Source organism: Coturnix japonica, chromosome 21 (assembly GCF_001577835.2).
Source record: "Coturnix japonica isolate 7356 chromosome 21, Coturnix japonica 2.1, whole genome shotgun sequence".
In the NCBI taxonomy this organism is placed as follows: domain Eukaryota; kingdom Metazoa; phylum Chordata; class Aves; order Galliformes; family Phasianidae; genus Coturnix; species Coturnix japonica.
This window is the reverse complement of record NC_029536.1, coordinates 783,338-803,670: the sequence shown is the minus strand read 5'-3', so window position 1 is coordinate 803,670 and position 20,333 is coordinate 783,338. Positions and strand designations below refer to the sequence as shown.

The 20,333-nt window shown below is 51.0% G+C and overlaps 3 protein-coding genes and 1 long non-coding RNA gene across 9 annotated transcripts in view; 2 read left to right on the top strand and 2 right to left on the bottom strand.

Moving 5' to 3' along the window:
* TP73 (tumor protein p73) overlaps positions 1-12,785 on the top strand; it is a 28,242-nt gene extending 15,457 nt beyond the window's left edge. For 4 of the 5 annotated variants that reach the window (XM_015882547.2, XM_032448788.1, XM_015882545.2 and 1 more), the window contains 10 exons: positions 6,007-6,193; positions 6,318-6,433; positions 6,823-6,932; positions 7,140-7,282; positions 7,961-8,049; positions 8,208-8,332; positions 8,679-8,833; positions 8,987-9,119; positions 10,065-10,158; positions 11,792-12,785. In XM_015882547.2, coding sequence (XP_015738033.1) covers positions 6,007-6,193; positions 6,318-6,433; positions 6,823-6,932; positions 7,140-7,282; positions 7,961-8,049; positions 8,208-8,332; positions 8,679-8,833; positions 8,987-9,119; positions 10,065-10,158; positions 11,792-12,112 — 1,473 coding nt within the window. In that variant the 3' untranslated portion in view covers positions 12,113-12,785. The remainder of the gene's footprint in view (positions 1-6,006; positions 6,194-6,317; positions 6,434-6,822; positions 6,933-7,139; positions 7,283-7,960; positions 8,050-8,207; positions 8,333-8,678; positions 8,834-8,986; positions 9,120-10,064; positions 10,159-11,791) is intronic. The other variant, XM_015882549.2, reaches the window with a different exon arrangement.
* On the bottom strand, positions 5,718-6,877 carry LOC116654320. The gene is made up of 2 exons (XR_004309475.1): positions 6,788-6,877; positions 5,718-6,116 (listed from the first exon to the last, which is right to left on the bottom strand). It is a non-coding gene; the product is annotated as an uncharacterized LOC116654320 (long non-coding RNA).
* Positions 12,786-13,680: 895 nt separating the features above from the next.
* On the top strand, positions 13,681-16,299 carry CCDC27 (coiled-coil domain containing 27). 2 transcript variants are annotated; one of them, XM_015882570.2, is made up of 9 exons: positions 13,681-13,906; positions 14,008-14,051; positions 14,309-14,467; positions 14,587-14,779; positions 14,976-15,106; positions 15,247-15,324; positions 15,505-15,717; positions 15,853-15,957; positions 16,046-16,299. In XM_015882570.2, the coding sequence occupies exons 1-9, from the start codon at positions 13,696-13,698 to the stop codon at positions 16,166-16,168; spliced, it is 1,257 nt and encodes a 418-aa protein (XP_015738056.1). In that variant the 5' UTR covers positions 13,681-13,695; the 3' UTR covers positions 16,169-16,299. The 2 variants fall into 2 exon arrangements, with proteins under 2 accessions (XP_015738056.1, XP_015738055.1); XM_015882569.2 differs by having other exon boundaries at positions 13,981-14,051.
* A 160-nt stretch (positions 16,300-16,459) lies between these two features.
* LRRC47 (leucine rich repeat containing 47) lies at positions 16,460-20,280 on the bottom strand. Its single transcript, XM_015882558.2, has 7 exons — positions 19,402-20,280; positions 18,897-19,328; positions 18,635-18,751; positions 18,418-18,533; positions 17,764-17,866; positions 17,356-17,445; positions 16,460-17,170 (listed from the first exon to the last, which is right to left on the bottom strand). Exons 1-7 carry the CDS (start codon positions 20,026-20,028, stop codon positions 16,937-16,939), a joined length of 1,719 nt encoding a protein of 572 aa, XP_015738044.1. The 5' UTR covers positions 20,029-20,280; the 3' UTR covers positions 16,460-16,936.
* Between the last annotated feature and the right edge of the window lie 53 nt (positions 20,281-20,333).

Sequence of the window (20,333 nt, the reverse complement as noted above, 5' to 3'; positions counted from 1 at the left end):
AACTCAATGTTATCCATTCTCAGTATAGCACCATTCACAGCAATGGATAAGTCAGCTGGAAAACAAACTGTAGCAGGAATTCACATTCCATATTGCACGGTTCCAGGTAATCCTACCATGTGGTTACCCATGGGTTTGGAAATACATACATTAATGTTGATTAGGTTTGCAGCTCAAGTAAACAATGATAAACAATCTTTTAATAACACTAGATGAGACATTAACCAAGTGAATGAGACTGCCCTATTTAGGAAAGGAGACTCCTGCGGGCGTTGGGCTCATGGTTGAGGATCCATGAGGACATGAGTGCTCAGCAGAATGGTGTCACTGTGGCTGGGGGGAGCTGGGCTGCCTTCATACACAGCACTGCCCAGACCACTGCCCGTGGTGTGTGTGCAGCTCTCGTGTCCACACTTCAAAAAGGCTGTTGACAAAATAGAAGAGGGTTGGGAGGGAGATCCAAAGAAGATGAAAGATTTGGAGCAGATGCCTTGAAGAGAGATACCAAAGAAATGTATGGCATTAAAGGTCTCCTAGAGAAGAGTAAGGGTGGCTTGATCACAGTCGGCAAGTACCTGCATAGGAGATGGTTTCTGATAGCAGACAGCTCTTTAATCTAATAGAAAAAGACATAATGAGATCCAGTGCTTGGAAGATGAAGCCAGGCAAATTCAGACTAGAAACACAGCGTAAAATTTTTTTTAAACAATGAGGATAATTAACCATAGGAACAATTTCCCAAGGAATGTGGTGGATTCTCCAACTCCTGAAGTATTTAAATTAAGAGCCTACGTATCTTTTTAAAGATAAGCTGTTCTTCAAGCAGATACCATTGGCTCAATCCAGGACAAGTAGGTGAGGGTCTTAGACCAGCGGTGTAGAAAATCTAATCATAACTGACTCTGAACCAAGGTTGCAGTGTTAGTCTTTTCTGTATAAAGCCTTCGTTTTCATTTTTAATGGCCTTCTTATTAACAGAGAGCAATGAACAGATGCTGAAAATAAGGTTTTCCCTGCATGCTCAAAGCCCCCCTCCAGCAGGCTGTGCTGATGGGGCTGAGTGGAAGACGGGAGCCGCAGCCATGCAAGACAGGGCACGCCAGCAAGCTGCCTGTTTGTTGGAAGCTATCAGGACTCACAGTTCCCTGGAGCTGCCCATACATGCAAGAGCCGCGAGCAGATCTGGGCTGTTTTCTTGCAGGCAGCCCCTCACCACGCTGGCCAGCTGGTAACTGATAGATAATTAGTATTTTTCTCAGGTTGGGTTTGAGGTGGATCAGCGCTCCCTCCTCTCCAAAACACTCTGGTGTGCACCAAAGCCAGCACAAGTGTTAATGGGGTCTTTGGCCCCCTGTGGCCTGGCTGGAAAGGGGCAGCTGTCTGCTTCTCCATCCAGCCCTGGGAGGCAGCTGGGGTCTCATCCCAATGAGGAAATCTCTTACCAGCTCATGTACAGCATCGTGCTTGCTGTTTTGGTGCACAGCCAGTGATGGAAGGTCTCCGTGGCTAGAGAGGGTCAAAGCCAAGGTGAGAGTCTCCTGCCACAGCAGGTGTAATCAAAGGATGACTCAAAGCAAACCAGTTTACATTGGGGTTTAAATAGACCCAAGTCTGGCTGCTCCATAAATGCTGGAGCTTTGGTGCTGGGAGACGGGGGGAGCCAAAATGGTTACTTGGATGGCAGCTGAAAGGGAAGGATGGAAATAATTTGGGTTACTGGAGGTAAGTTCTCATTGGTACCTGAAGTATGTTGAAATAGAGAGGCAGTTGTAAAGAGGCGAGGAATATCTTCAGGATCATCTGCAGAAAATACTTCAATCTCTCTGGCAGCTTACTATGTTTTACAGAGGTATCTGTCCAACAGCAGTGGCCTGAAAATGAGCAGATGAACATGGCTCAGTGTGCTCTGCATCTGAGCCATAAACACCCTTGTTTTGATCTGAGTAGCTGGGCAAAAGAGCATGGGTATTTTGGCATGCCAGAAATAGGAAAGCAACCTCAGCACCAGCCTGCTCCAAAGCCCATTGAAGCCAGCCTACTGGAGGCTTTCCATGAGCTTTTGCAGGGTGTGGATGAGGCTCCAGGAGCTCCAGACACAATGGAATTAAGAAAAAAGGCGAAGGAATTTGGTGTGTGATGTTCCAACACGACCCACTATCAGCTCCACTATCTTGAACGTTTATGGTATGCACAGGTCAAGGGAATGACTTGCTGGCAACTGCCTCACCAGCAAGAAGGTGAGATGAGACATGCCAGGAAGCCAGTCTGCTGTGGGGAAGCAATGGAAGGAGTTTGGCTCAGCTCTTTGTGGCATGAGTAGAGGACGCCTCCAGGTCCCTCCCTGCACCATACCCACCTGGCAGCCCTAAGACATCACTGGTGGTCCAGCATTTGTGAGTACAGGACTGAGGATATCTGCTAAGTCCCTGTGATGTGGTGAGCAGAGACTCTTGCTGAGGCTCTGCCCGTGTCCCAGGCAGGTCATGGTCACTGTAGGGGTGGACATGGGTGCTGGTGCATCTCCTTGCAGCCATTCCATTGTGCACAGGTGGATGCCTTCCTGTTCAGCACAAGTGATGCACATGCAAACCTCAGCTCGTAGTAAGCGAGCAGCAAAGAGAACGTTAAGAGGAATTTCCAACTCAGTGAGAAGTTGTACAGGCTGGTGATTAAAAAGTGGTTATTAAAAAAAAAAAAAAGAAAAAAAGAAAGAAATTAGAAAGAAAAAGTAAGTTCTGTAGTCGGCATGTCTTCCAGGATCTGTCGTAACAGATTCGTCCGAGCCGGTTAACGGTATTTGCGGTTTGCAAGATGCTACATGTCTGAGTAAGATGACAGACACATTATTATCACCTCTCCGCTGTGATCTGTCCAAACCTGTCCCAGGATGCAGCTCCACAGCTGCTTGCTGGGGAGTGCAAGGAAATTAGCAGCCGGAGGCAGCACTTTTCTTCTCTCTCCCTTGCCAGGCTAGTGGCTTTATTGGGATCCATTGACTGCAGTCCTGGACACGTCTTGAGTAAAGCTAATGAGGAGAGTGGAATGTAAAGGAGGAGGAGGAGAAGGCTGATAGGGAGAAGGGGGGAGGATTTGTGGAAAAAGTAATTGTTGAGCAAATCATTTCCTTCAAGAGAGAAAGAAGGACTTGGCTGCAGCCCTCCTGAAGCAGGCAAGTCTAGACGCTTCGGTGTCAACAGTTGAAGATAAATAAGATTTTATCAGCTCCAAATCTGTTGGGACACATCCTCCTAGCGGTCCTGTTGCCCAGGCAGGAGCGGGGGCAGATGGACTTTGCTGGTAGGTCTCTGTGCAGAAGATTCAGGTTGTTTTTTGAGCAAGGATCTCAGCATACGTGAGGAAAGCCCACCTCTCCTGTGTCTCACTTCCTGCACAGTAGCTGCAGGGCTGATGAGGGCAGGGGCTTATTCCAGAGCAGATCTTCAATGTGTGCACAAGGTGTATGACAGCCGTCTTAAGCTTAACTTCAGTGCTGTTTCACAGCTGCAGCTGTATTGGTCTCCATGAATTTCTTCTGTGGGGTATTAGGTCACTTGAACCTTGTAATGCACAAAACACCTCCTTGGACACAGTGGCTGCAATAGTAAGATAATGCTTAGAAAGGAGAATTTGGATTTTGCTTTCAGTCCTACTGCTCTGGACTCGTGCTAGGAGACATTATAGGAGCAGAGAAGCAGCAGCAGCAAAAGGGGTGCCATTGAATTTTCACTGCAGCAAATAGGGATGTGCTTACATTGAAAGCCATGTGACTGTAAGAGTGAGAAAGCAACAGAACAAGAATGTGTTCTGCAAGTTTATATAAGCTTGGGGTTGGTTGCTCAGTTATACTGCTGCTGTTTGTGCTGTACAATCATCCACAAGCCACAGCAACACAATCATAGAATTGCTCAGGTTGGAAAAGACCTTAAAAATCATCGAGTCCAACCATGAAATGAACCTGTTGTGCTCTGCAAACATACAGTAACGAGCTGTCCAGCTTTCTTCTACAGAGATGACTTCAAGAATAACACCGTTGTGAAGGGCTGTACTAACAGCCTAAACACAGAACAGGAATTAAAGGAAGGAGATGCCTGGAGATACAACAGATTCAGACTTTAGGTGTGAAAGAAATGCTGGGATCGAGATCTTACAGTGCTGCATCACCAGCACCAGAGATGCTGGGGAATGTGTTCACGCACCCAGGGATGCTCGCATCCCATATACCAGGGACAGCTCCACTGGCCATCAGCCAGGCACTCCTGCAGCGTGCTCCCAAACCAGCCGGAGCCACAGCTGCCACCAGCTTGCAAGAGCTACACAAACAGGAATGGTATGGATGGACAGCCAGTTTCATTCTGAAAGCACACTGAGATGTAATGGTCACTCCCAAAGTGGCCGCGAACAAGCAGGGCTTACAAGACCAGGAGAGCTTTGCTCTGGCAGTGACTGCAGCACAGCATGCAGGAAGCCGAGTGCTGCTGATCCAGCACCGTGGGCACAATCTCACGGGACGCAGCCCTGATCCTTCTTGCCCAGAATTATCAGTGTGGAGTTCCTTAAAAGAATAGTTTGTTATTGTTGAAGGATCTTTGAAGGCAACACTGGAGCTGTTAAGACATGATAAGGTTATCAGCAGAGGCATGCCTGTGTTGAGCAGCAGCATTTCTCCCTGCGGGGCAATCGCTGTGCTATTTAACAGAGATTTATCCATGTCATAACATGGTATAATGAGAGAATTTGTTACCAAAGAGCTTGCCGTAATGCACCTCTACTCTTCCAGAGCAGTTTTATTTCCCAGGCGTGTTGAGGGCTGCCCGGGAATGTCTACATGAAAGGATCCTTTGACAGGAGTTGTCAGTATTTTAACACCTGGCAAGGAAGAGCCCCCTCCGCATAACCCTTGTTTTGCCACATTGTCTCCCCAAAACAAGAGCATTAAGTCCCCATTGCACCCATACAAGCAGGTTACGTGGCCTCAAGCTTTGCCCTCCAAGTGCTGTTCTCTCCTTCCATTGCTAGAAAAACATTGCACCCCTATCATACATAAAGGACCAGCTAGAAGGTGACACCTTGACATGCCCCACATACCCTAACATCCTACTAGCAGTCTTGCACTCAAGTTGTTTGCTTGCTGCATGAGGGAAAGCAGAGATGCTTTCTCAGTGCATGGCATTAGAAGTGTAGCCTCAGTGGCCATTGCACACCTGTATTTTGGTGGCTTAGGACAAGCATTAACATCCTCGCAAACATTCAGCACGGTGGTATTTTTTTGGCATAAAGTTTGCATTGTGGGAATGAGATAAAATACTTTGAGCACAAACACGCCCTGCATGCAGGGACTAGCTGAGCTCCATGCAGCAGGGTGGGCTCGTGTATAGCAAACAAAGTCTTTGTTAGATAGAAAACAACATGGCAAGGTGGAAGGGAACTGCATCTCCTCATACATGTGCCCTGGACAGCAGTGAGTAGAAGAGGAGGGACAGGCTGTGGATGCTGTTGTGCTGATGAACCTGGTCCCAATTAAGCATTGCTAGGGAGAAACAAGTGCTGAGAAGTTACTGCAGAGCAACACACAGTGTCCCCTACATGCATGTGCAATAGTTTGCAAGGCAGCTCTCTTGTGCAGCTTCACAAGGGCATGTGCATCAGCACAACCAGCACACGGGGAATCCTGCGCTGGCACAGCACCCCCGGAGCGGTTACAGTACAATAGGCAGCAATTGGTTTTATAACGAGTCATTATTTTAATATGCTGCTTTGCTGCCATGTTGGCATCTCGCTGGGAGCATTCAGGAGGCAGGAGGTGGGTGGATCAGAGGAGCTGCGGGAAAGCAGGCGCCTGTGCAAGAGCCACAGTGCTCAGCCCTCCACGTGCACACAGCATCCCTCAGGCACAGGGCTGCAGGCAGCCTGGGCTCCTTGCTGCCCACGGTGCATGTTGAGCTGCTTGTCCATGGTTCTATTTGCTGCTTGTGAGTTGTGCTAACACAGGTCTGTCTTCTGTTCCAGTACTCCCCGCTGCTGAAGAAGCTTTACTGTCAGATTGCCAAGACATGTCCCATCCAGATCAAGGTGTCCAGCCCGCCGCCACCAGGCACCATCATCCGGGCCATGCCTGTCTACAAGAAGGCCGAGCACGTGACGGAGGTGGTGAAACGCTGCCCCAACCATGAGCTGGGGCGTGACTTTAATGATGGTGAGTGCTGTTGTCACCCCTACAAGTGCAACCCCAGAGTGGGTGGGAAGAGCTGGTGGGACAGGAGCTGCTGCCTTGTGCGGGATGAAGCTCCAGGTCCTGACCACAAGCACTTCACTTACAGGCCAGTCAGCCCCAGCCAGCCACCTCATCAGGGTGGAAGGCAACAACCTCTCCCAGTACGTGGATGACCCTGTGACAGGACGGCAGAGTGTGATGGTGCCCTATGAGCCCCCACAGGTACCCAGCTGCTTTGGGGGTGGTGGGGAGCAGAACCAGCTCTTGTCCCACTACTGAAGGGTGAATCCACTGGTGACATCTGCTTTGTTGGAGGAAGATTTGTGTCTGGGGTGGGAGTCTGGTGGCACTAGCACATCCAAGCCCTTGTCTGTCTGCTCTGAGCACCCCATTCCTGAGTGGTGGGGTACAGAAGGCCTGAGCCCCCCCTCAGAGATCTCACAGCATCCCCTTCCCCCACCTAGGACTGTCCCCATCACTGCAGGGCCACATGTCACCACTCTTTCCTATCCCAGTGCTCCTTCTTGACCTACAAAGGCACTCATGGCACAGCCCTGCACAAAGGGATGCCCTCACTCTTTGCTCAGTGTCTGCTCCCCTCTCCTGGGCAGGTGGGGACCGAGTTCACCACTATCCTGTACAACTTCATGTGCAACAGCAGCTGTGTGGGAGGAATGAACAGGAGACCCATCCTCATAATCATCACCCTGGAGACAAGAGAGTAAGTGGCTGCTGGAGCATCATTCTTGCTTTAGAGGAAAGGCTTCTTTGTGCTGGCTAGGAAGAGGGCAGGACACTGCTCCTGCTCAGGCTGTTTGCAGAGGGGCTCCCCATACGCGGGGATCTGAGCCAGGCCATAACATACTGTGCTGGGCCCAGGTGAACGTCCCTGGCAGAAACAAATTCACCATTTCCTCTCTCCTCCCAGTGGCCAAGTCCTAGGAAGGCGATCGTTTGAGGGACGGATCTGTGCCTGTCCTGGCAGAGACCGGAAAGCTGATGAAGACCATTACCGAGAGCAACAAGCCCTGAATGAGAACGCAGCTAAAAATGGCAACGCCAACAAACGCAGTGAGTCTGCTTTCCAGGATTGGGAGGGTGCCTCAGAGCACTGCTCTGTCACAGTCCCGAGCTCTTACCCTGCATTGCTCCTCAAAGCAGTGCGGATCCTTCTGCCTCAGCACCTTCCCCATTGCAACCAAAATCTCTGTGCTCCAGAAGCTCAGGATTAAACCCACAGCAGGGCATAATGCCTTGAGCTTCTCCTCTGAATCTCAGAAGTAGGACCTACTCTCTTTTTGCCCCTGAGTGCAATGATATTAGCATGGGGCCTTTCAGTCCAGGTGTATTTGTTGTTATTGTATTTGAAGGAACATCATCAAGGACATAATACAGTTAAGCAGCAAGCGTTCTGCACGATGTGAGCTAAAATACTGCAGGGAACCAAGGTGTGTACAGATGTGTCCTGCTCTCCCAAGGACAGCAAGACACAGGAGAATGGAAATGAGAGAAAAAAAAAAGAGATTTTCTTAAAAAACATACACACAAAATTCCTAGAGCCGTAATTCCTGAGTGACAGCTCACACTTGGGATATGACAAGCTCGTTCTCCTAGAGGTGGCTATTTCCCTCTTTGCAGTAAAGGCTTGCAAAGCACACTGCTCCTGCGTGCCCAGAGGACACAGCTGTTCCCACTGCCAGCTTTGACTTTCATTTTCTGCTAACATTTTTCGCCCTCTTTCCCTTCCAGCATTCAAACAGAGCCCTCAGGCGATCCCAGCACTGGGGCCTGGCGTTAAGAAACGGAGGCATGGGGAGGAGGAGATGTATTATGTGCCTGTAAGTGTCACTGAGCCACGCTGCTAAGCAGCTGCCCATCGTGGCTGCAAGCGTGGCAAGGGAAACTTGGGGATGTGGCCTCAGGATGGATGGGGTTTGTGTGGCTGCAGGTAGAAAAAAGGGGCTGTGGTGAGAGCTGGGCTTGTTCCCTTCACCAGGTGCGAGGCAGGGAGAACTTTGAGATCCTGATGAAGATAAAGGAGAGCCTGGAGCTGGTGGAGCTGGTCCCGCAGCAGCTGGTTGACTCCTACAGGCAGCAACAGCAGCAGCTCCTGCAGAGGCAGTAAGTGCCATCCCTGTGCCCTCGAGTGTGCACTGCAGCTCTGCAAACAGCACTGCTGCAACTGCTAGTTTTTACAGCGCTGTAGGAAGCCTAAGCTACAGCACTGGATATGAACCTTCCTAGAGGGGCTGCCCTGCAGGAAACCATCAGAGAACTCCACAGACACGTGTCTGTTGCCTGACGTAAATTTAGCCCAGCCAGTTCTGCACCAGTACAGTTTGTCTTGGGCTGCTCTCAGTGCAATCCAGCCTTCTGGATTGAACAGGCAGACAAGGAGGTCTGGGGTGGCCAGCTGGCTCCACGTCCTCCTGCTGGATTCTCATCGCCTGCCTTCTCTTTTGAGCAGAAACCAACTACAGACCCCTTCCTCCTACGGCCCTGTCCTCTCACCGATGAATAAAGTCCATGGAGGAGGAATCAACAAGCTGCCCTCTGTCAACCAGCTGGTTGGGCAGCCAGCACAGCACAGCTCCAGCTCAGCACCAAGCCTGGGGCCGATGGGTAAGGTTCCCACTGCAGCAGAGCACACAGCCGGTGGTCCCTGCTTAAGGGGGCCCTCTCTGCACAGCAGGGCCCCCATTGAGGGACAAGGGTTGTTGTGTCGTGGTTCTGTCTAACTGATCTGTCTGTCGTGTTGACATGGTTGCTGCCTAGGACCTGGAATGCTGAACAGCCACCCCATGCAACCCAATGGAGAAATGAACGGGGGCCACTCATCCCAGTCCATGGTCTCAGGATCTCACTGCACCCCTCCTCCACCCTACAACCCCGATCCCAGCCTAGTCAGGTAGGGGAGGGCAGCAGATGCCCTTTTTGTGTTGTCCTCTGATGTTTCTTGCTGTTGTCCCTCACTCTAACCTTCAGATCTGTCTAGCAACTGCTCAACTGGCCACTGGTCCCAATTGAGAAATCACTGCTCATGAAATCATGTAGACCATTCTTCTCATCTTAAAGCCCAGCTACCTATCAGTTAGAAACACCTCTCACCCTCATTGACCTCTGTGTAATCTGTCCTTGCTTCATTAAAAAATTAAGTCCTCCCAGCCAAGAATCTTTTCCTGCATGTCAAACAGGCACACAGCTTTGTGAACTTCCACCTTTGCCTTCCTTAGTGATGATGTCTGGAAGTTGGTCCACACGGTTCATTTCCATGAGGAATATACCAACATGTCCACAGATGCTTTTTACTGCTTGTCTTTAAGGAGAACACAGATGTTTCAACCAAGGTCAGAGCACCTGTATATTCAGTTAGCAGAGCTGCATAGCAGTACTATGCACAGAACACCCTTGTAATTAGTCTGTAAGTTGCAGAGACTGACTTTGCTGTCCAAACTAAGGCACAGGCCCTTTTCCTCCTCAGGTAGCTCAGGATCCCTCCAGTTACTCAGTGTAGGTAATTCAGCAGAAACCTCTGAAGATGTGAAGAGGAAAATAAAACCCCAAGACTGTAATATTCAGAATGAACATAGCTCCATTCTTCAGTCTGATATTAATGGAAGTTTAGGTCACACTTAAGATTGCAACAGCCAGAGCAAGTTCCCTCCTCTGCTCATTTGCCCACATCCCATCTACATCACAAGTGTTTGGAAGCGTTGCCAGGTCTGGAGGCAGCAGGAGCTCATTGCTGTCTCCTTTCTGCCTTTTCAATGAGCTGAAACACAGTGTTGGTTGACAGCACAGCTTATATTCATGAGAAGTTAATGCCACTTTATTTTCCAAACTTTTTCTGCAGTTTTTTAACAGGATTGGGGTGTCCAAACTGCATCGACTATTTCACCTCACAAGGGTTACAGAATATTTACCACCTGCAGAACCTATCCATGGAGGTAAATGCTTTGGGAAGATTTGTTCTTACCACTTGTTTCTATCAGCTGTTGATCTTAAAAGCAAGGACAAAACTGTTTGAAAAGAAAGGAAAAAAAACTGTGCACCAACCTGTTGCAGAATATAAACTCCCCATGGTTTATGTCTTCTATTTATGCATCATTTCTAGTCTTTCACGTTGAATGGTGGTTCAGTTTTTGGTAGCAACCACAAAAGCCTCTTTATTTCCTCCAGACTGTCAGACATGAGATCTGATGAACTAACAGAGAGAAACAATAACTCAGCACACTTGTTTAGCTCTTTTCAGATATCCCAGAAAGAGCAACCCCCCAACCAGAACTCAAGTAGGTATTTAACCCAAAAGGGAAACTAGACAACGTACTTTGCAAGTGAAACAGCACAAGTTAGGAAAGAGCTGGATTGAAAACAGTTTAATACTCCTGCTCTCACTCTCCATGTCAGCTCTCTGCTGCCAGGACAGGAGCTGCTGATTGCAGTTCTTTCTTAAAGCATAACCTCGTGCTGACAATACCAAGGCTGCAAAACTGAGAGCAGCACCTACGCAGGGACCCCCCCCCATCCATCAGAGTAAGGAGTAGAAAAAGCTTAAACCCTTGGAGCCATAATTAGCCTTGTAAGTTCTGGAGTCACTATTTTGGACAGGAAAAAAACGCTGCTGCCCTGATTCTGTGTTGTTTTTTCCCCCCAGGTAGTTTGTAGTAATCTTCTACCTGGCAGCTGCAGTAAAACAGGCAACGCAGCTGCTGAAGACACAATGATTTTTCATTGGTAGCTGGGGCCAGTTGCACAATCTTAGCCTGATTTTGGACCATTTTCTGAACTAACTGCATTATTATCTGCAAGCTGTCAAAAGAAATGTTTGGTATGGCCAGAACTTTGGATCAGGTTGCTGAGCTGTCTGTCCGAGTTGATATGTGTAATTACTAATTGCACACTCGCTATCTTCTCTAGTTAACATTCACGAGTCTCTGTGTTTGGCATTAACATGGCTCTCTGGCAGCTCTCCACCACAAGGGTATTTGTTCTGGCTCAGCCCCCTCATTGCTGAGATGATCCAGCTCTCAGTTAGCACTGCAACCACAACAGCCTGCTGCTGCCCACACCAACTGCCTCCAACATGGAGGAGCCCCAACCAGCCCCTGTCAGCGGGGCTCAGGAAACGCAGCCCATTCCCTCAAGCCCACCCATGGGGGCTGCCTGGAGCCCCCCTGCCCTGTGCAAGCCAGCTGGGCTGTGCTCCTCGCCCTGTGAGCAGACAACCTGCTGCTCCTCAACCCGTATCCAGTGGGAACCCTCCCATTCTCAGTAGTTTGATGTGATACGGTGAATTTAAGTCACTGTCCCCCCGCCCCCAAATAACAGGATGCATTTTTGGCTGACTTTCAAAGTGGTGCTTGAATGACTGGTCAGGCTTGACCACGAGTCACGGTCAAATAACTGAGAAGCTGCCCCTCGTGGAAGCACCCACGGGCTGATCTGTGACTGTGTGGGGACTGGGGGCAGGATGTGCCGCTCAATCCTGTGCCCACGTCCCCTCTGAGTCATGAGCTGGGGGCCAGGCTCCGTCCCTGCGTTCCCCTCACATGATGCACCTCAGCAGCACTGTTCTTCCAGGATCTCGGAGCACTGAAGATTCCCGAGCAGTACCGGATGATCATCTGGAGGGGCCTTCAGGAACTCAAGCAGAGCCACGACTACGGGGCCCAGCAGCTCATCCGCTCCAGCAGCAACGCCTCCACCATCTCCATTGGCAGCTCAGGGGAGCTGCAGCGGCAGCGCGTGATGGAGGCCGTGCACTTCCGAGTGCGTCACACCATCACCATCCCCAACCGCGGCGCGGCGGATGAGTGGGCAGACTTTGGCTTTGACCTCCCAGACTGCAAATCCCGCAAACAGTCCATAAAAGAAGAGTTCACGGAGGGAGAGATCAACTGAGGGTCTCCACAATGTGATGGTAGGAGACCGGACACAAAGGGAGTCCAAGGGACGGGCTGGGGGAACCAAACCTCATGTGATAAATGGGTGAAGACTTTCAGCCTTGAGCGCCTGGAGAAGCGTAATATTGCTGGGCAGATCTGGACTGTTGGCTGCGTGAGAAATACGGCCCCCATCCATCTGCCAGGTACTAACAGAGAGGGAATCGCAGTGGTTTTGTCAGAGGATTGATGGAAGGACAGGGTGAGAGCTGCTGGAATGCAGCACGGATTCTGCCTGCACACAGCAGAGGAGTCACCTGCTGGTTCATTTTGTGTTGTGCTGGACGAGCCTTGCATCAAACAGATGCGGCGTAAAATAGCACGTTTTCTGTTAGCGAGCCCTACCTTCTTACCTCTGTTCTGTGTTCTTGGTGGTGTTGAAAACCAGCAGGTCCTGATGATGGTGAGAAAATGATTTAGCCCTTATCTGCTCCATTCCCATATGAGTATCTGCCATTGACTGACACAAAGCGAGTCTGCTTTCCTGATGGACTGCCAGGAGACGTGTTCCTTTCAGTTCCTTTTAGAGCAGAAGCCGACCTCGTCAGTTCCAGATGTGTTCACGTCCTTCAATGTTTGTGCATATCACCAACGCGATGTACATACATACATACAGTGTAGTCATTGTGCTGCAAGGAGATAAAAAAGGATTTATTTTCATGTAAGCTATAAAAAATGATACTGAGACAGCAGCACCAAGCAATGAATGTTATGTTCTAGCGTGTAAACATGCAGGAAGTCGTGTCTCAGGACTCACCTGCTCAAAGTTCAGATGGTTTTCCCTCCTGTCAATTATATCACATTAATGCAGAGGGGAAACGTGTGGAGGCTCCCATGGAGTTGGAGCTGTGTGTGGGTTCTCCCTGTATCACAGTGAGGGTTGGAGGCAGCTGACATGAGCTGGGGATGGGTTTGATCCCATCTCAGAGCACACAAAGTCCTTCCTGCTTGTTTTGCTGCTTGTGGCCATTGGTTCCAGGCCTGATTTCTCTCTTGGCTGCAGAGAAGCTGAGCATCCCCAGCTCCGCCTGCAGCTGAGCACACACACCCAGAGGTGCTTTAAAGGTTCAGATACACCGTTAACCAAGGCTTCTTCAACAGTATTAAGTGACATGGGCCAACCATGTTACCAACAGCCCTTTTTGGAGCGTTACCTTTGCAAAACGTGTTTATAAACCAGTTTTTGGTTTTTTTTTTTTTTTTTTTTGTAACACAATAAAAGCACGTCTGAATTACAGCACCTGCTGACTCCGGTCTTGCTTATAAAGGAAACGGGGGTGTGATATTATTGAGGATGAGCTGATTTTAAGGCCTTAAAAAGCATCTCGTGTGGAGAATGGAGCTCCCATAATATCAGCCGGGGTGTTGCGCCCCCTAGCGGCATATCGAGGTATTACAGCGCTTTGTTAAGGTTTAACACGCAGTTTGAGAATCAAACAAGCCCCCAGCTCAGCCCCAACCCGCATATAAAGCTCTCAAAGGGATAAAAACAGACATTAAAGCAGGGATTTGTGCCATTGCAGCTCCTCACTGAGGTACAACATGGCGCCCGGAAGCCACCTCCCGAACCCGGTAGTGTTATCCGGAACTGAGACGCCGTTGCTTAACAACCCAACGCTGCCGATGGGTTCCCGTGCTCGGTTCGGTCCGTTCGGGTCCGTGTTAATGCCCGAACCGCGGCACGATGAGCTGAGCCTCCCCGCCCCGCTGTGTGCCGGGATCTGCCATAGGGCCACATCGCCGGACCCGCCCGGTGAGGCAGGAGGGGCCGGAGGGGGGGTCTGGGGTTGGGTGGGGGGCGTCCCGTATCACTTCTCTGTATGGCAGAACTGCGGCCCGGCCACGGGGAACAAGACGGGAATGAACGGCCCTGGTACATCAGGACCATTGAGGAGAAGGTGAGGAAACACGCTGCATTGCTTGGCCCCATGTCTGATGGTCACTCCTGCCCTAAGCAGAGCACTGTGCTGCTCCATTGTGGCCATACAGAGTATCAGAGCCAAGAAGGTTGGAGCAGGGACTATGACACACATTGCATGCTCATAACAAGCCCTGTGTGCATAAGGGATAGGGCTGACACCCTTAATCCGCTCCGTGGTTCCCCATCCATCCCTTTCATCCCCTCCAACACAATCGGTGCCTCTTTACTCCTTAGGATGCGTGTCTGAAAACGCTGGTGGAAGAGATCGACCGTCTGACCAAGTACAAGGCAGAGTGTGCCCAGAAGGACGTGGTGATTAACAACCTGCTGAGGGAAGTGCAGAGCCTGAAGAAACAGCTCGAGCTGCTCAAGGACAGCGCTGACACAGGGATGGTAATGGGTTTAGTTCCATACATTGAAGCTGCCCCTTACTGTAAATGCAGACCCCAGATCCGAAACACTCTCCATGTAAGGACTTAGGCTCTACTAAAGCCTTATCTCTGTCTTTACAGCACACAAAACAAGGGAGCTCAAGTGAAGAAGGCACTGATGTTCTCAATGAAGAGAGCTCCCCCGAAGCCACTGCAGAGCAGGCAGAAGCAGAGAATCAGGCCCTGCTGGCTCAGCTCACTGCGATCCAGGAAGCCCATAAAGAACTCTGTGCAGAGCTACAAAGGGCAGAAGATGACTACAACATGGCTACAGGTAGCAGGGGGTGCCTATGGGGTATTTAAGTTTAATATCTATTACAGCAAAGCAGTGTGAAATGCTTCGATTAACTTGTGCCTGTACATTAACTTCACCCACAGCCTATACGTGGGTGAGCAGAGCAGCAGCTCTGCTTTTGCTTACCTGAAAAAGAGCTCGTGAAGTCTTTTGCATGGGTTCGGTTTGCTTACAGGTGCCATGTGTTCCTTGCAAAGACAACTGGAGATCCAAGCATCCCAGCTTCGGAGCGCCAAATCTGAAAATGAAAAGCTCCAAAAGGAGATCAGAGGGCGAGATAATCAGCTCCAAGCCATGTCTGACAAGGTAATGCCATGAGCACAGGGTGGCCACTGCAGAGAGAGCTGGGAGCGGGGGATTCAATCCTTCTGAAACAGTTCTTGCTAATGAGACAGGAGGTCTGTCTCTGAGCTGCCAAATTGACGTGTAAAATCTTATCCCTTCAGTTTGGCAGCCTGAGAGAAGAATGGAAACATGAAGAAATGATGGCAGCAATGGAGAAGGAGAACTTCAGTCTCCGACAGGTGAATCTGGCTCAAGCCCTCGTGCCTTTATGGGAAGGTCTATCATCAACCAGAACAGACAAGTTTAAGTCTGTAGATTGCTCAATACAAGAACCATCTGAAATCAGATACTGGGAAAATATGGCTAAGTCTGCTCACCCTCTTCCTCGCTGTAATGGCTGGATTTATGTGTCTCCTCAGGTTGTTAAAGAGCAAGAATTCAAACTGAATAAGCAGCTGGAGCTGATCAATGCTTTACAGAGCACAGCGTGGCAGCTGCAGGCAGAAGCTCTGACCAATCAGTACCACATCCAGAAACAGCAAAGTGCCCAAGAGGAGATGCAGAGCAAAGCTGAAGCAATGCAGCACACAGAGCTACAAACTCGAGTGGCACTCGAGCGTGTCACCAGCAAAGTAAATATGTCCTCCTTCACTTCAGACTTCCACCTCCCTGTTAAGAGATGTTCCAACCCATTCAAGTCCACCTGAATGCCAAAGAATCACACATGAAAGCTTAACACGTCCATTTCTTTCTTGTTCTATCAAAAGTTTGAGAGATTTCGAAGCAAAATAATTCAGGCTACCTTCAGTACAGCAGGCATCAAAGCTCCCCAGGCAGAGCTCACTGATGAGGAGGTGCTGGAGGCAATGCAGGTATGCAGCTCTCTGGAATTGAAAGCCCTGCACAGCACTGCTGTCCTTCTAATGCTTTTCTATCCCTTTGCACATCTCTGCCTTTCAGAAAATAATTAACGAGCGGATGGAGTTCCACCAGATGCTGAAACAAAAAGGTGTCAAGGTTCCGTCTCTCACCACCATTGAAACAGTTACTTCATCATCCAACAATTCAAAGGGAAAGAGGTGAGTCCTGCAGCAGAACAGCCTGAGCAGCCAACTCCCAACACATCACCGCTTCCCACCACCCGGATCCTTTGTTTTCAGCTGATGACTTAATAACAAATGAAATCTAATTAAATAAAGCTCTGCAGTAATTGAGTTGTTTTCTAATCGTCGCTCTGTAGAATGGTTCTATTTCACAGGGAACTCTGAAGGTCTCAGGACTGCTCAGATAGGAGAACAGAGAATAAGTTAAAGATTCCACTTTGCCAGGTTGGCACAGTTACATGACTGGGAAATTCAGCAATGCCAGAACAAGTGATGGTGAGAAACGACTGCAAGAACCATTTTATTTTGCCATTCAGGACGCAACACGTGGCCGTATTTGATGTGATATCTACAGAGCCCAGCTAGAACAAGAACTCTGATCTCCCTACCTTATGGATGGAGAGGTTTGCATTCAGACAACAGGCAGGCTGCACAAGCCCGAACCACTGCAACCATCTGTGTGTGGGTCACCTCAGATACCGCCCTGCTCAGATTCTGGATTACGTTCCCTGCTCTTAAGTTTGCATTGGAAGATGCTGTTGCCTCCAGTGAGTCAGAATGCTGCAGGCTTCCTCCTAAGGCCGAGAGAGAACGCAACCCTCCTTACCAGGGCTTGATGAAGCTTTAGATGTTGCATACAGCCAGGCAGGGCTGAATCTCTTCTTGCAAACACCCTCACTGCGTACAAATTGCATTCTTGCATATGGACAAAAGAAAAAGGGAGCAGTTTCCTTATCTTTGCTCGCAGTCAGCGTATGACCGTCAGCAGGGAGGACACTGTGGCCAGGTCAGTTTTAGAAGGATAAAGGACTTTCAGGTTTCCATCCATGTCCACCACTCGGACCTGCTCCACCACCAGTGGCTGCTCTGTGTTCTGGTTGGGGTTGGCATTCTCTGGTCCACAAAGAGCGTCCGATTCATCATCCGAGCCCGAGCCTTCCTCCTTATTTTCCATGGTGAATCTGTTCAGTTCTGCTATTTTCTGTTAAATACAGCAAAGCTCACGATATAACATCAAAATCTTTTGAGGTACATCACCAACAGGACAGGGAGGAAAGGGGAAAACCGAGCAGCTTCCCCAAAAATCCCATAGCTTCTGCATCCTTCTCCCATACACATAAGCAATGAAACGACCTGCAGAGGAGCACAGAGGGCTGAGTTACTCACCAGAATGAGGGTGTCCATGACATCTTTGCATGTCTGCAAACTGGTATCGCTCGTCACTTCCAGAAACAGATCCCGGGTGGTTTTCCTGACCTGTTGAATGTCACAGGTAAAACAAGCAATGAATTCCAGCAGCCTCACCCACGTAGCAACACCTCAATGCAAAAATGCAATGAAAGGCTTTCATTCAATTCAACCAGAGGCAAAGAGCTTTGCCAATCCATATCAGCCAGGTCAGCCTGGTGCCCTTGGAGCAGCTTCCTGGAGCTGTGCAGTTATAAAGGTAGAAATGGAGCTCTGAGCTGCCTCTGAATCAGGAGAGGGGAGGAAGGTTTGGAGGTGTATGGTCTGTATGAGCCTGGAGTTGAATACATGAGTTCAGATGAACAAATTCCCACTGGCACACAGTACCTTCGTTTTCTCACTATTTGTTATTGGTGGGAATGAAATCACGGCACCTTCAGCATCCACGAGACATGGGTAGTTATCTTTGCCATCCAATAACTGCAGGTACCTACCAAGAGAAGCAGAAAACAAACCAAAGAACCACAAAGAAACTGAAACAGCAGCTGGACACAGCAGCAAAGAACAGCAACAGAAAGGAGTCAGTGTGTTCCTGATCTACCACAAAGCAGAAGGATGTCAGAGCAGCACAGTTCAGCTCAATGAGACCCTCTCACTTACTATGGCAATGCACAGCTCTCCCTTTAGGCTTGGCCAGCTCCTCCGAGCTGTGTGTCTGATGGATGCGGCTGGTCTCTACACGAGCAGCAAACAGAACACAGCTCATCTGTTCTATACAGTCTTACAGCTCCTCTCTTCTGCTTTGCTTACCGAACTTGCATGACGCGCTTCATCTCCCTCTGGTTCCCTTCTACCTGCTATTTTACATACACAAATTGCTCTCATGGGTGATAAATGTGACAATTTACTCTCAGTGTGTGCAGAAATAACAGCAGCCACTCACCAACCCGCACAGAGCACAGGTTACCCCCCACCTTCCCCTCAGAGCTGTTCTACCCCAGCTGCCATGAAGCACATGGTGATCAATAACAAAACACTGACTTGTGCAGCCCAGAAATGTTCTGCCGCTTCTTCTGCTTCCTCTGCTCCTCCGCCTCCATCTGCAGCTGACGGAGGAGATCCTTCGCTTTGATCTCCTTTCGGCCCAGGGGGGTGATCTGCACCAAACAAGAACAAGGAGTGACCCTTCCTTCCTTCATGGCTGCAGAAAGCAAAGGGAAATGGAGGATGGAGAGGTGTGTGGTTGGCATTGCTGTACCTTCAGCTCAGCAGGAGGCTGCACACTGTACGTCAGGGGCCCTTTGACCAGCTGCAGGTCGTGGGTGGCAATTGTGGCTGCCGTCCTCCTTTCACAGATATCGTCATGCAGTTTGGTCTGAAACACAAACAGCATCATCACAACAGGGCGATACGCACTGTGCACCCAGCTGGGAGATGGGCAGGGTGAGGTGATGGCTGCCCCCAGCACGGAGGGATTGGGATATCACAGCTATGGGGTAACAGCACCAACACAGCCGTACCTGAGCGCTCAGGAACCTCCGCAGGGCGTTCCCCGGCCGCAGCTTTACCCCCCTGAGCACACAGCACACGATGTACGGCCGCACATCCTTGACACCCGGGCTCGCCCTGACCACCATGGGTGCAGGGTTATCTCCCACGTGCAGGACCTTCAGCAGCAGCTTCCCAATGGCTTCAGTCTCATCTCGCTCCCCATCCCTGCCGTCCTTCTTCTGCGTCTTCTCCCTTTTCTTCCTCCGTGTCTCTTCCCGGCCGTCGGTGCGTCCCTTGGTTCGCAGGTATTCCAGCACGGCGCGGGTCTGGCAGCCATTCACCATCTTCTCGAGCCGTCGGTCCCGCAGTGGGTTCCCACGCAGGTTGGCGTCCTTCAGCCGGGGACAGTCAGCCAGTGCAGCGGGCAGCGAGCTCAGCTGGTTGTTGGCCACGTCCAGACTCTGCGGGACCGGAGTGGGACGGTCAGAACGGGGCTGTTAGCACGGGATGCGCGGTGGGGATGCGGGCACTCACCTTCAGTGCGGGCAGCGCGGCGATGTTCGTGCTCAGCTCCTCCACTTGGTTATCGGCCGCGTCCAGCCGGCTGAGCAATGGGAACGGCGCGGGGTGCTCGGGCGGCAGCAGCGCCCCGGGCAGCGCACGGAGCCGGTTCCCGGATAACAGCAGCTCCTGCAGCTGCGGGGCGGATCTGGCCAGCCCCGGGCCGAGCTCCCGCAGCCGGTTCCCGCTCAGGTTGAGGGTGCGCAGCTGCGGGAAGGCCGCGCCTCCATCCTCCTCCTCCTGCCCCGCACCGCCCAGCGCGGCCGGCAGCGCCTCCAGCCCGTTCCCGGACAGGTCGAGCACGCGGAGCGCAGGCAGCGGCCCGCCCAGCCCCGAGCCCAGCCCGGCGGGACCCAACGCGTTACAACTCAGCACCAGCGTGTGTAATGCGGGCAGCGCGGCCGCCAGCCCCGGGCCGAGCTCCTTGAGCGCCGCGCAGCCGCTCAGCTCCAGCGACTGCAGCAGCGGCAGCGCCAGCAGCTCGGCCGGCAGCCGCCCGCCGCCCGCAGCCACACGCTCGGCCACCGCCGCTCCCGGCAGCGCCAACTCCCTGCGCCGCTCCCGAGCCGCCGCCTCCAGCTCCGGCCACGCCGCCGCCATCGCTCCGTAGTGCGGGGAGGAGCCGAGATCCGACCCTCCCACGGCAGGGGCTGCGTGAGCCGGTGACGGCGTGAGCGTGGCTTCCACGCCTTTAAAATCAGCGCATCTCAAAAAGGTTCCGCCAAACCAGCAGATAGAAATCACAACCGATTCACCTTAATGATGGGGTTAGAGCCGGGCTCCAGCAGCAATGAGGAGCTGCCCTCACCACCCCCTGCACAACGCTTTGCCACACTCTGCTGCATCCCCCCGCTGCAGCCCATTGCACACCCAGCTCCGAACACAACAGTGAGGCTCCACCGCAA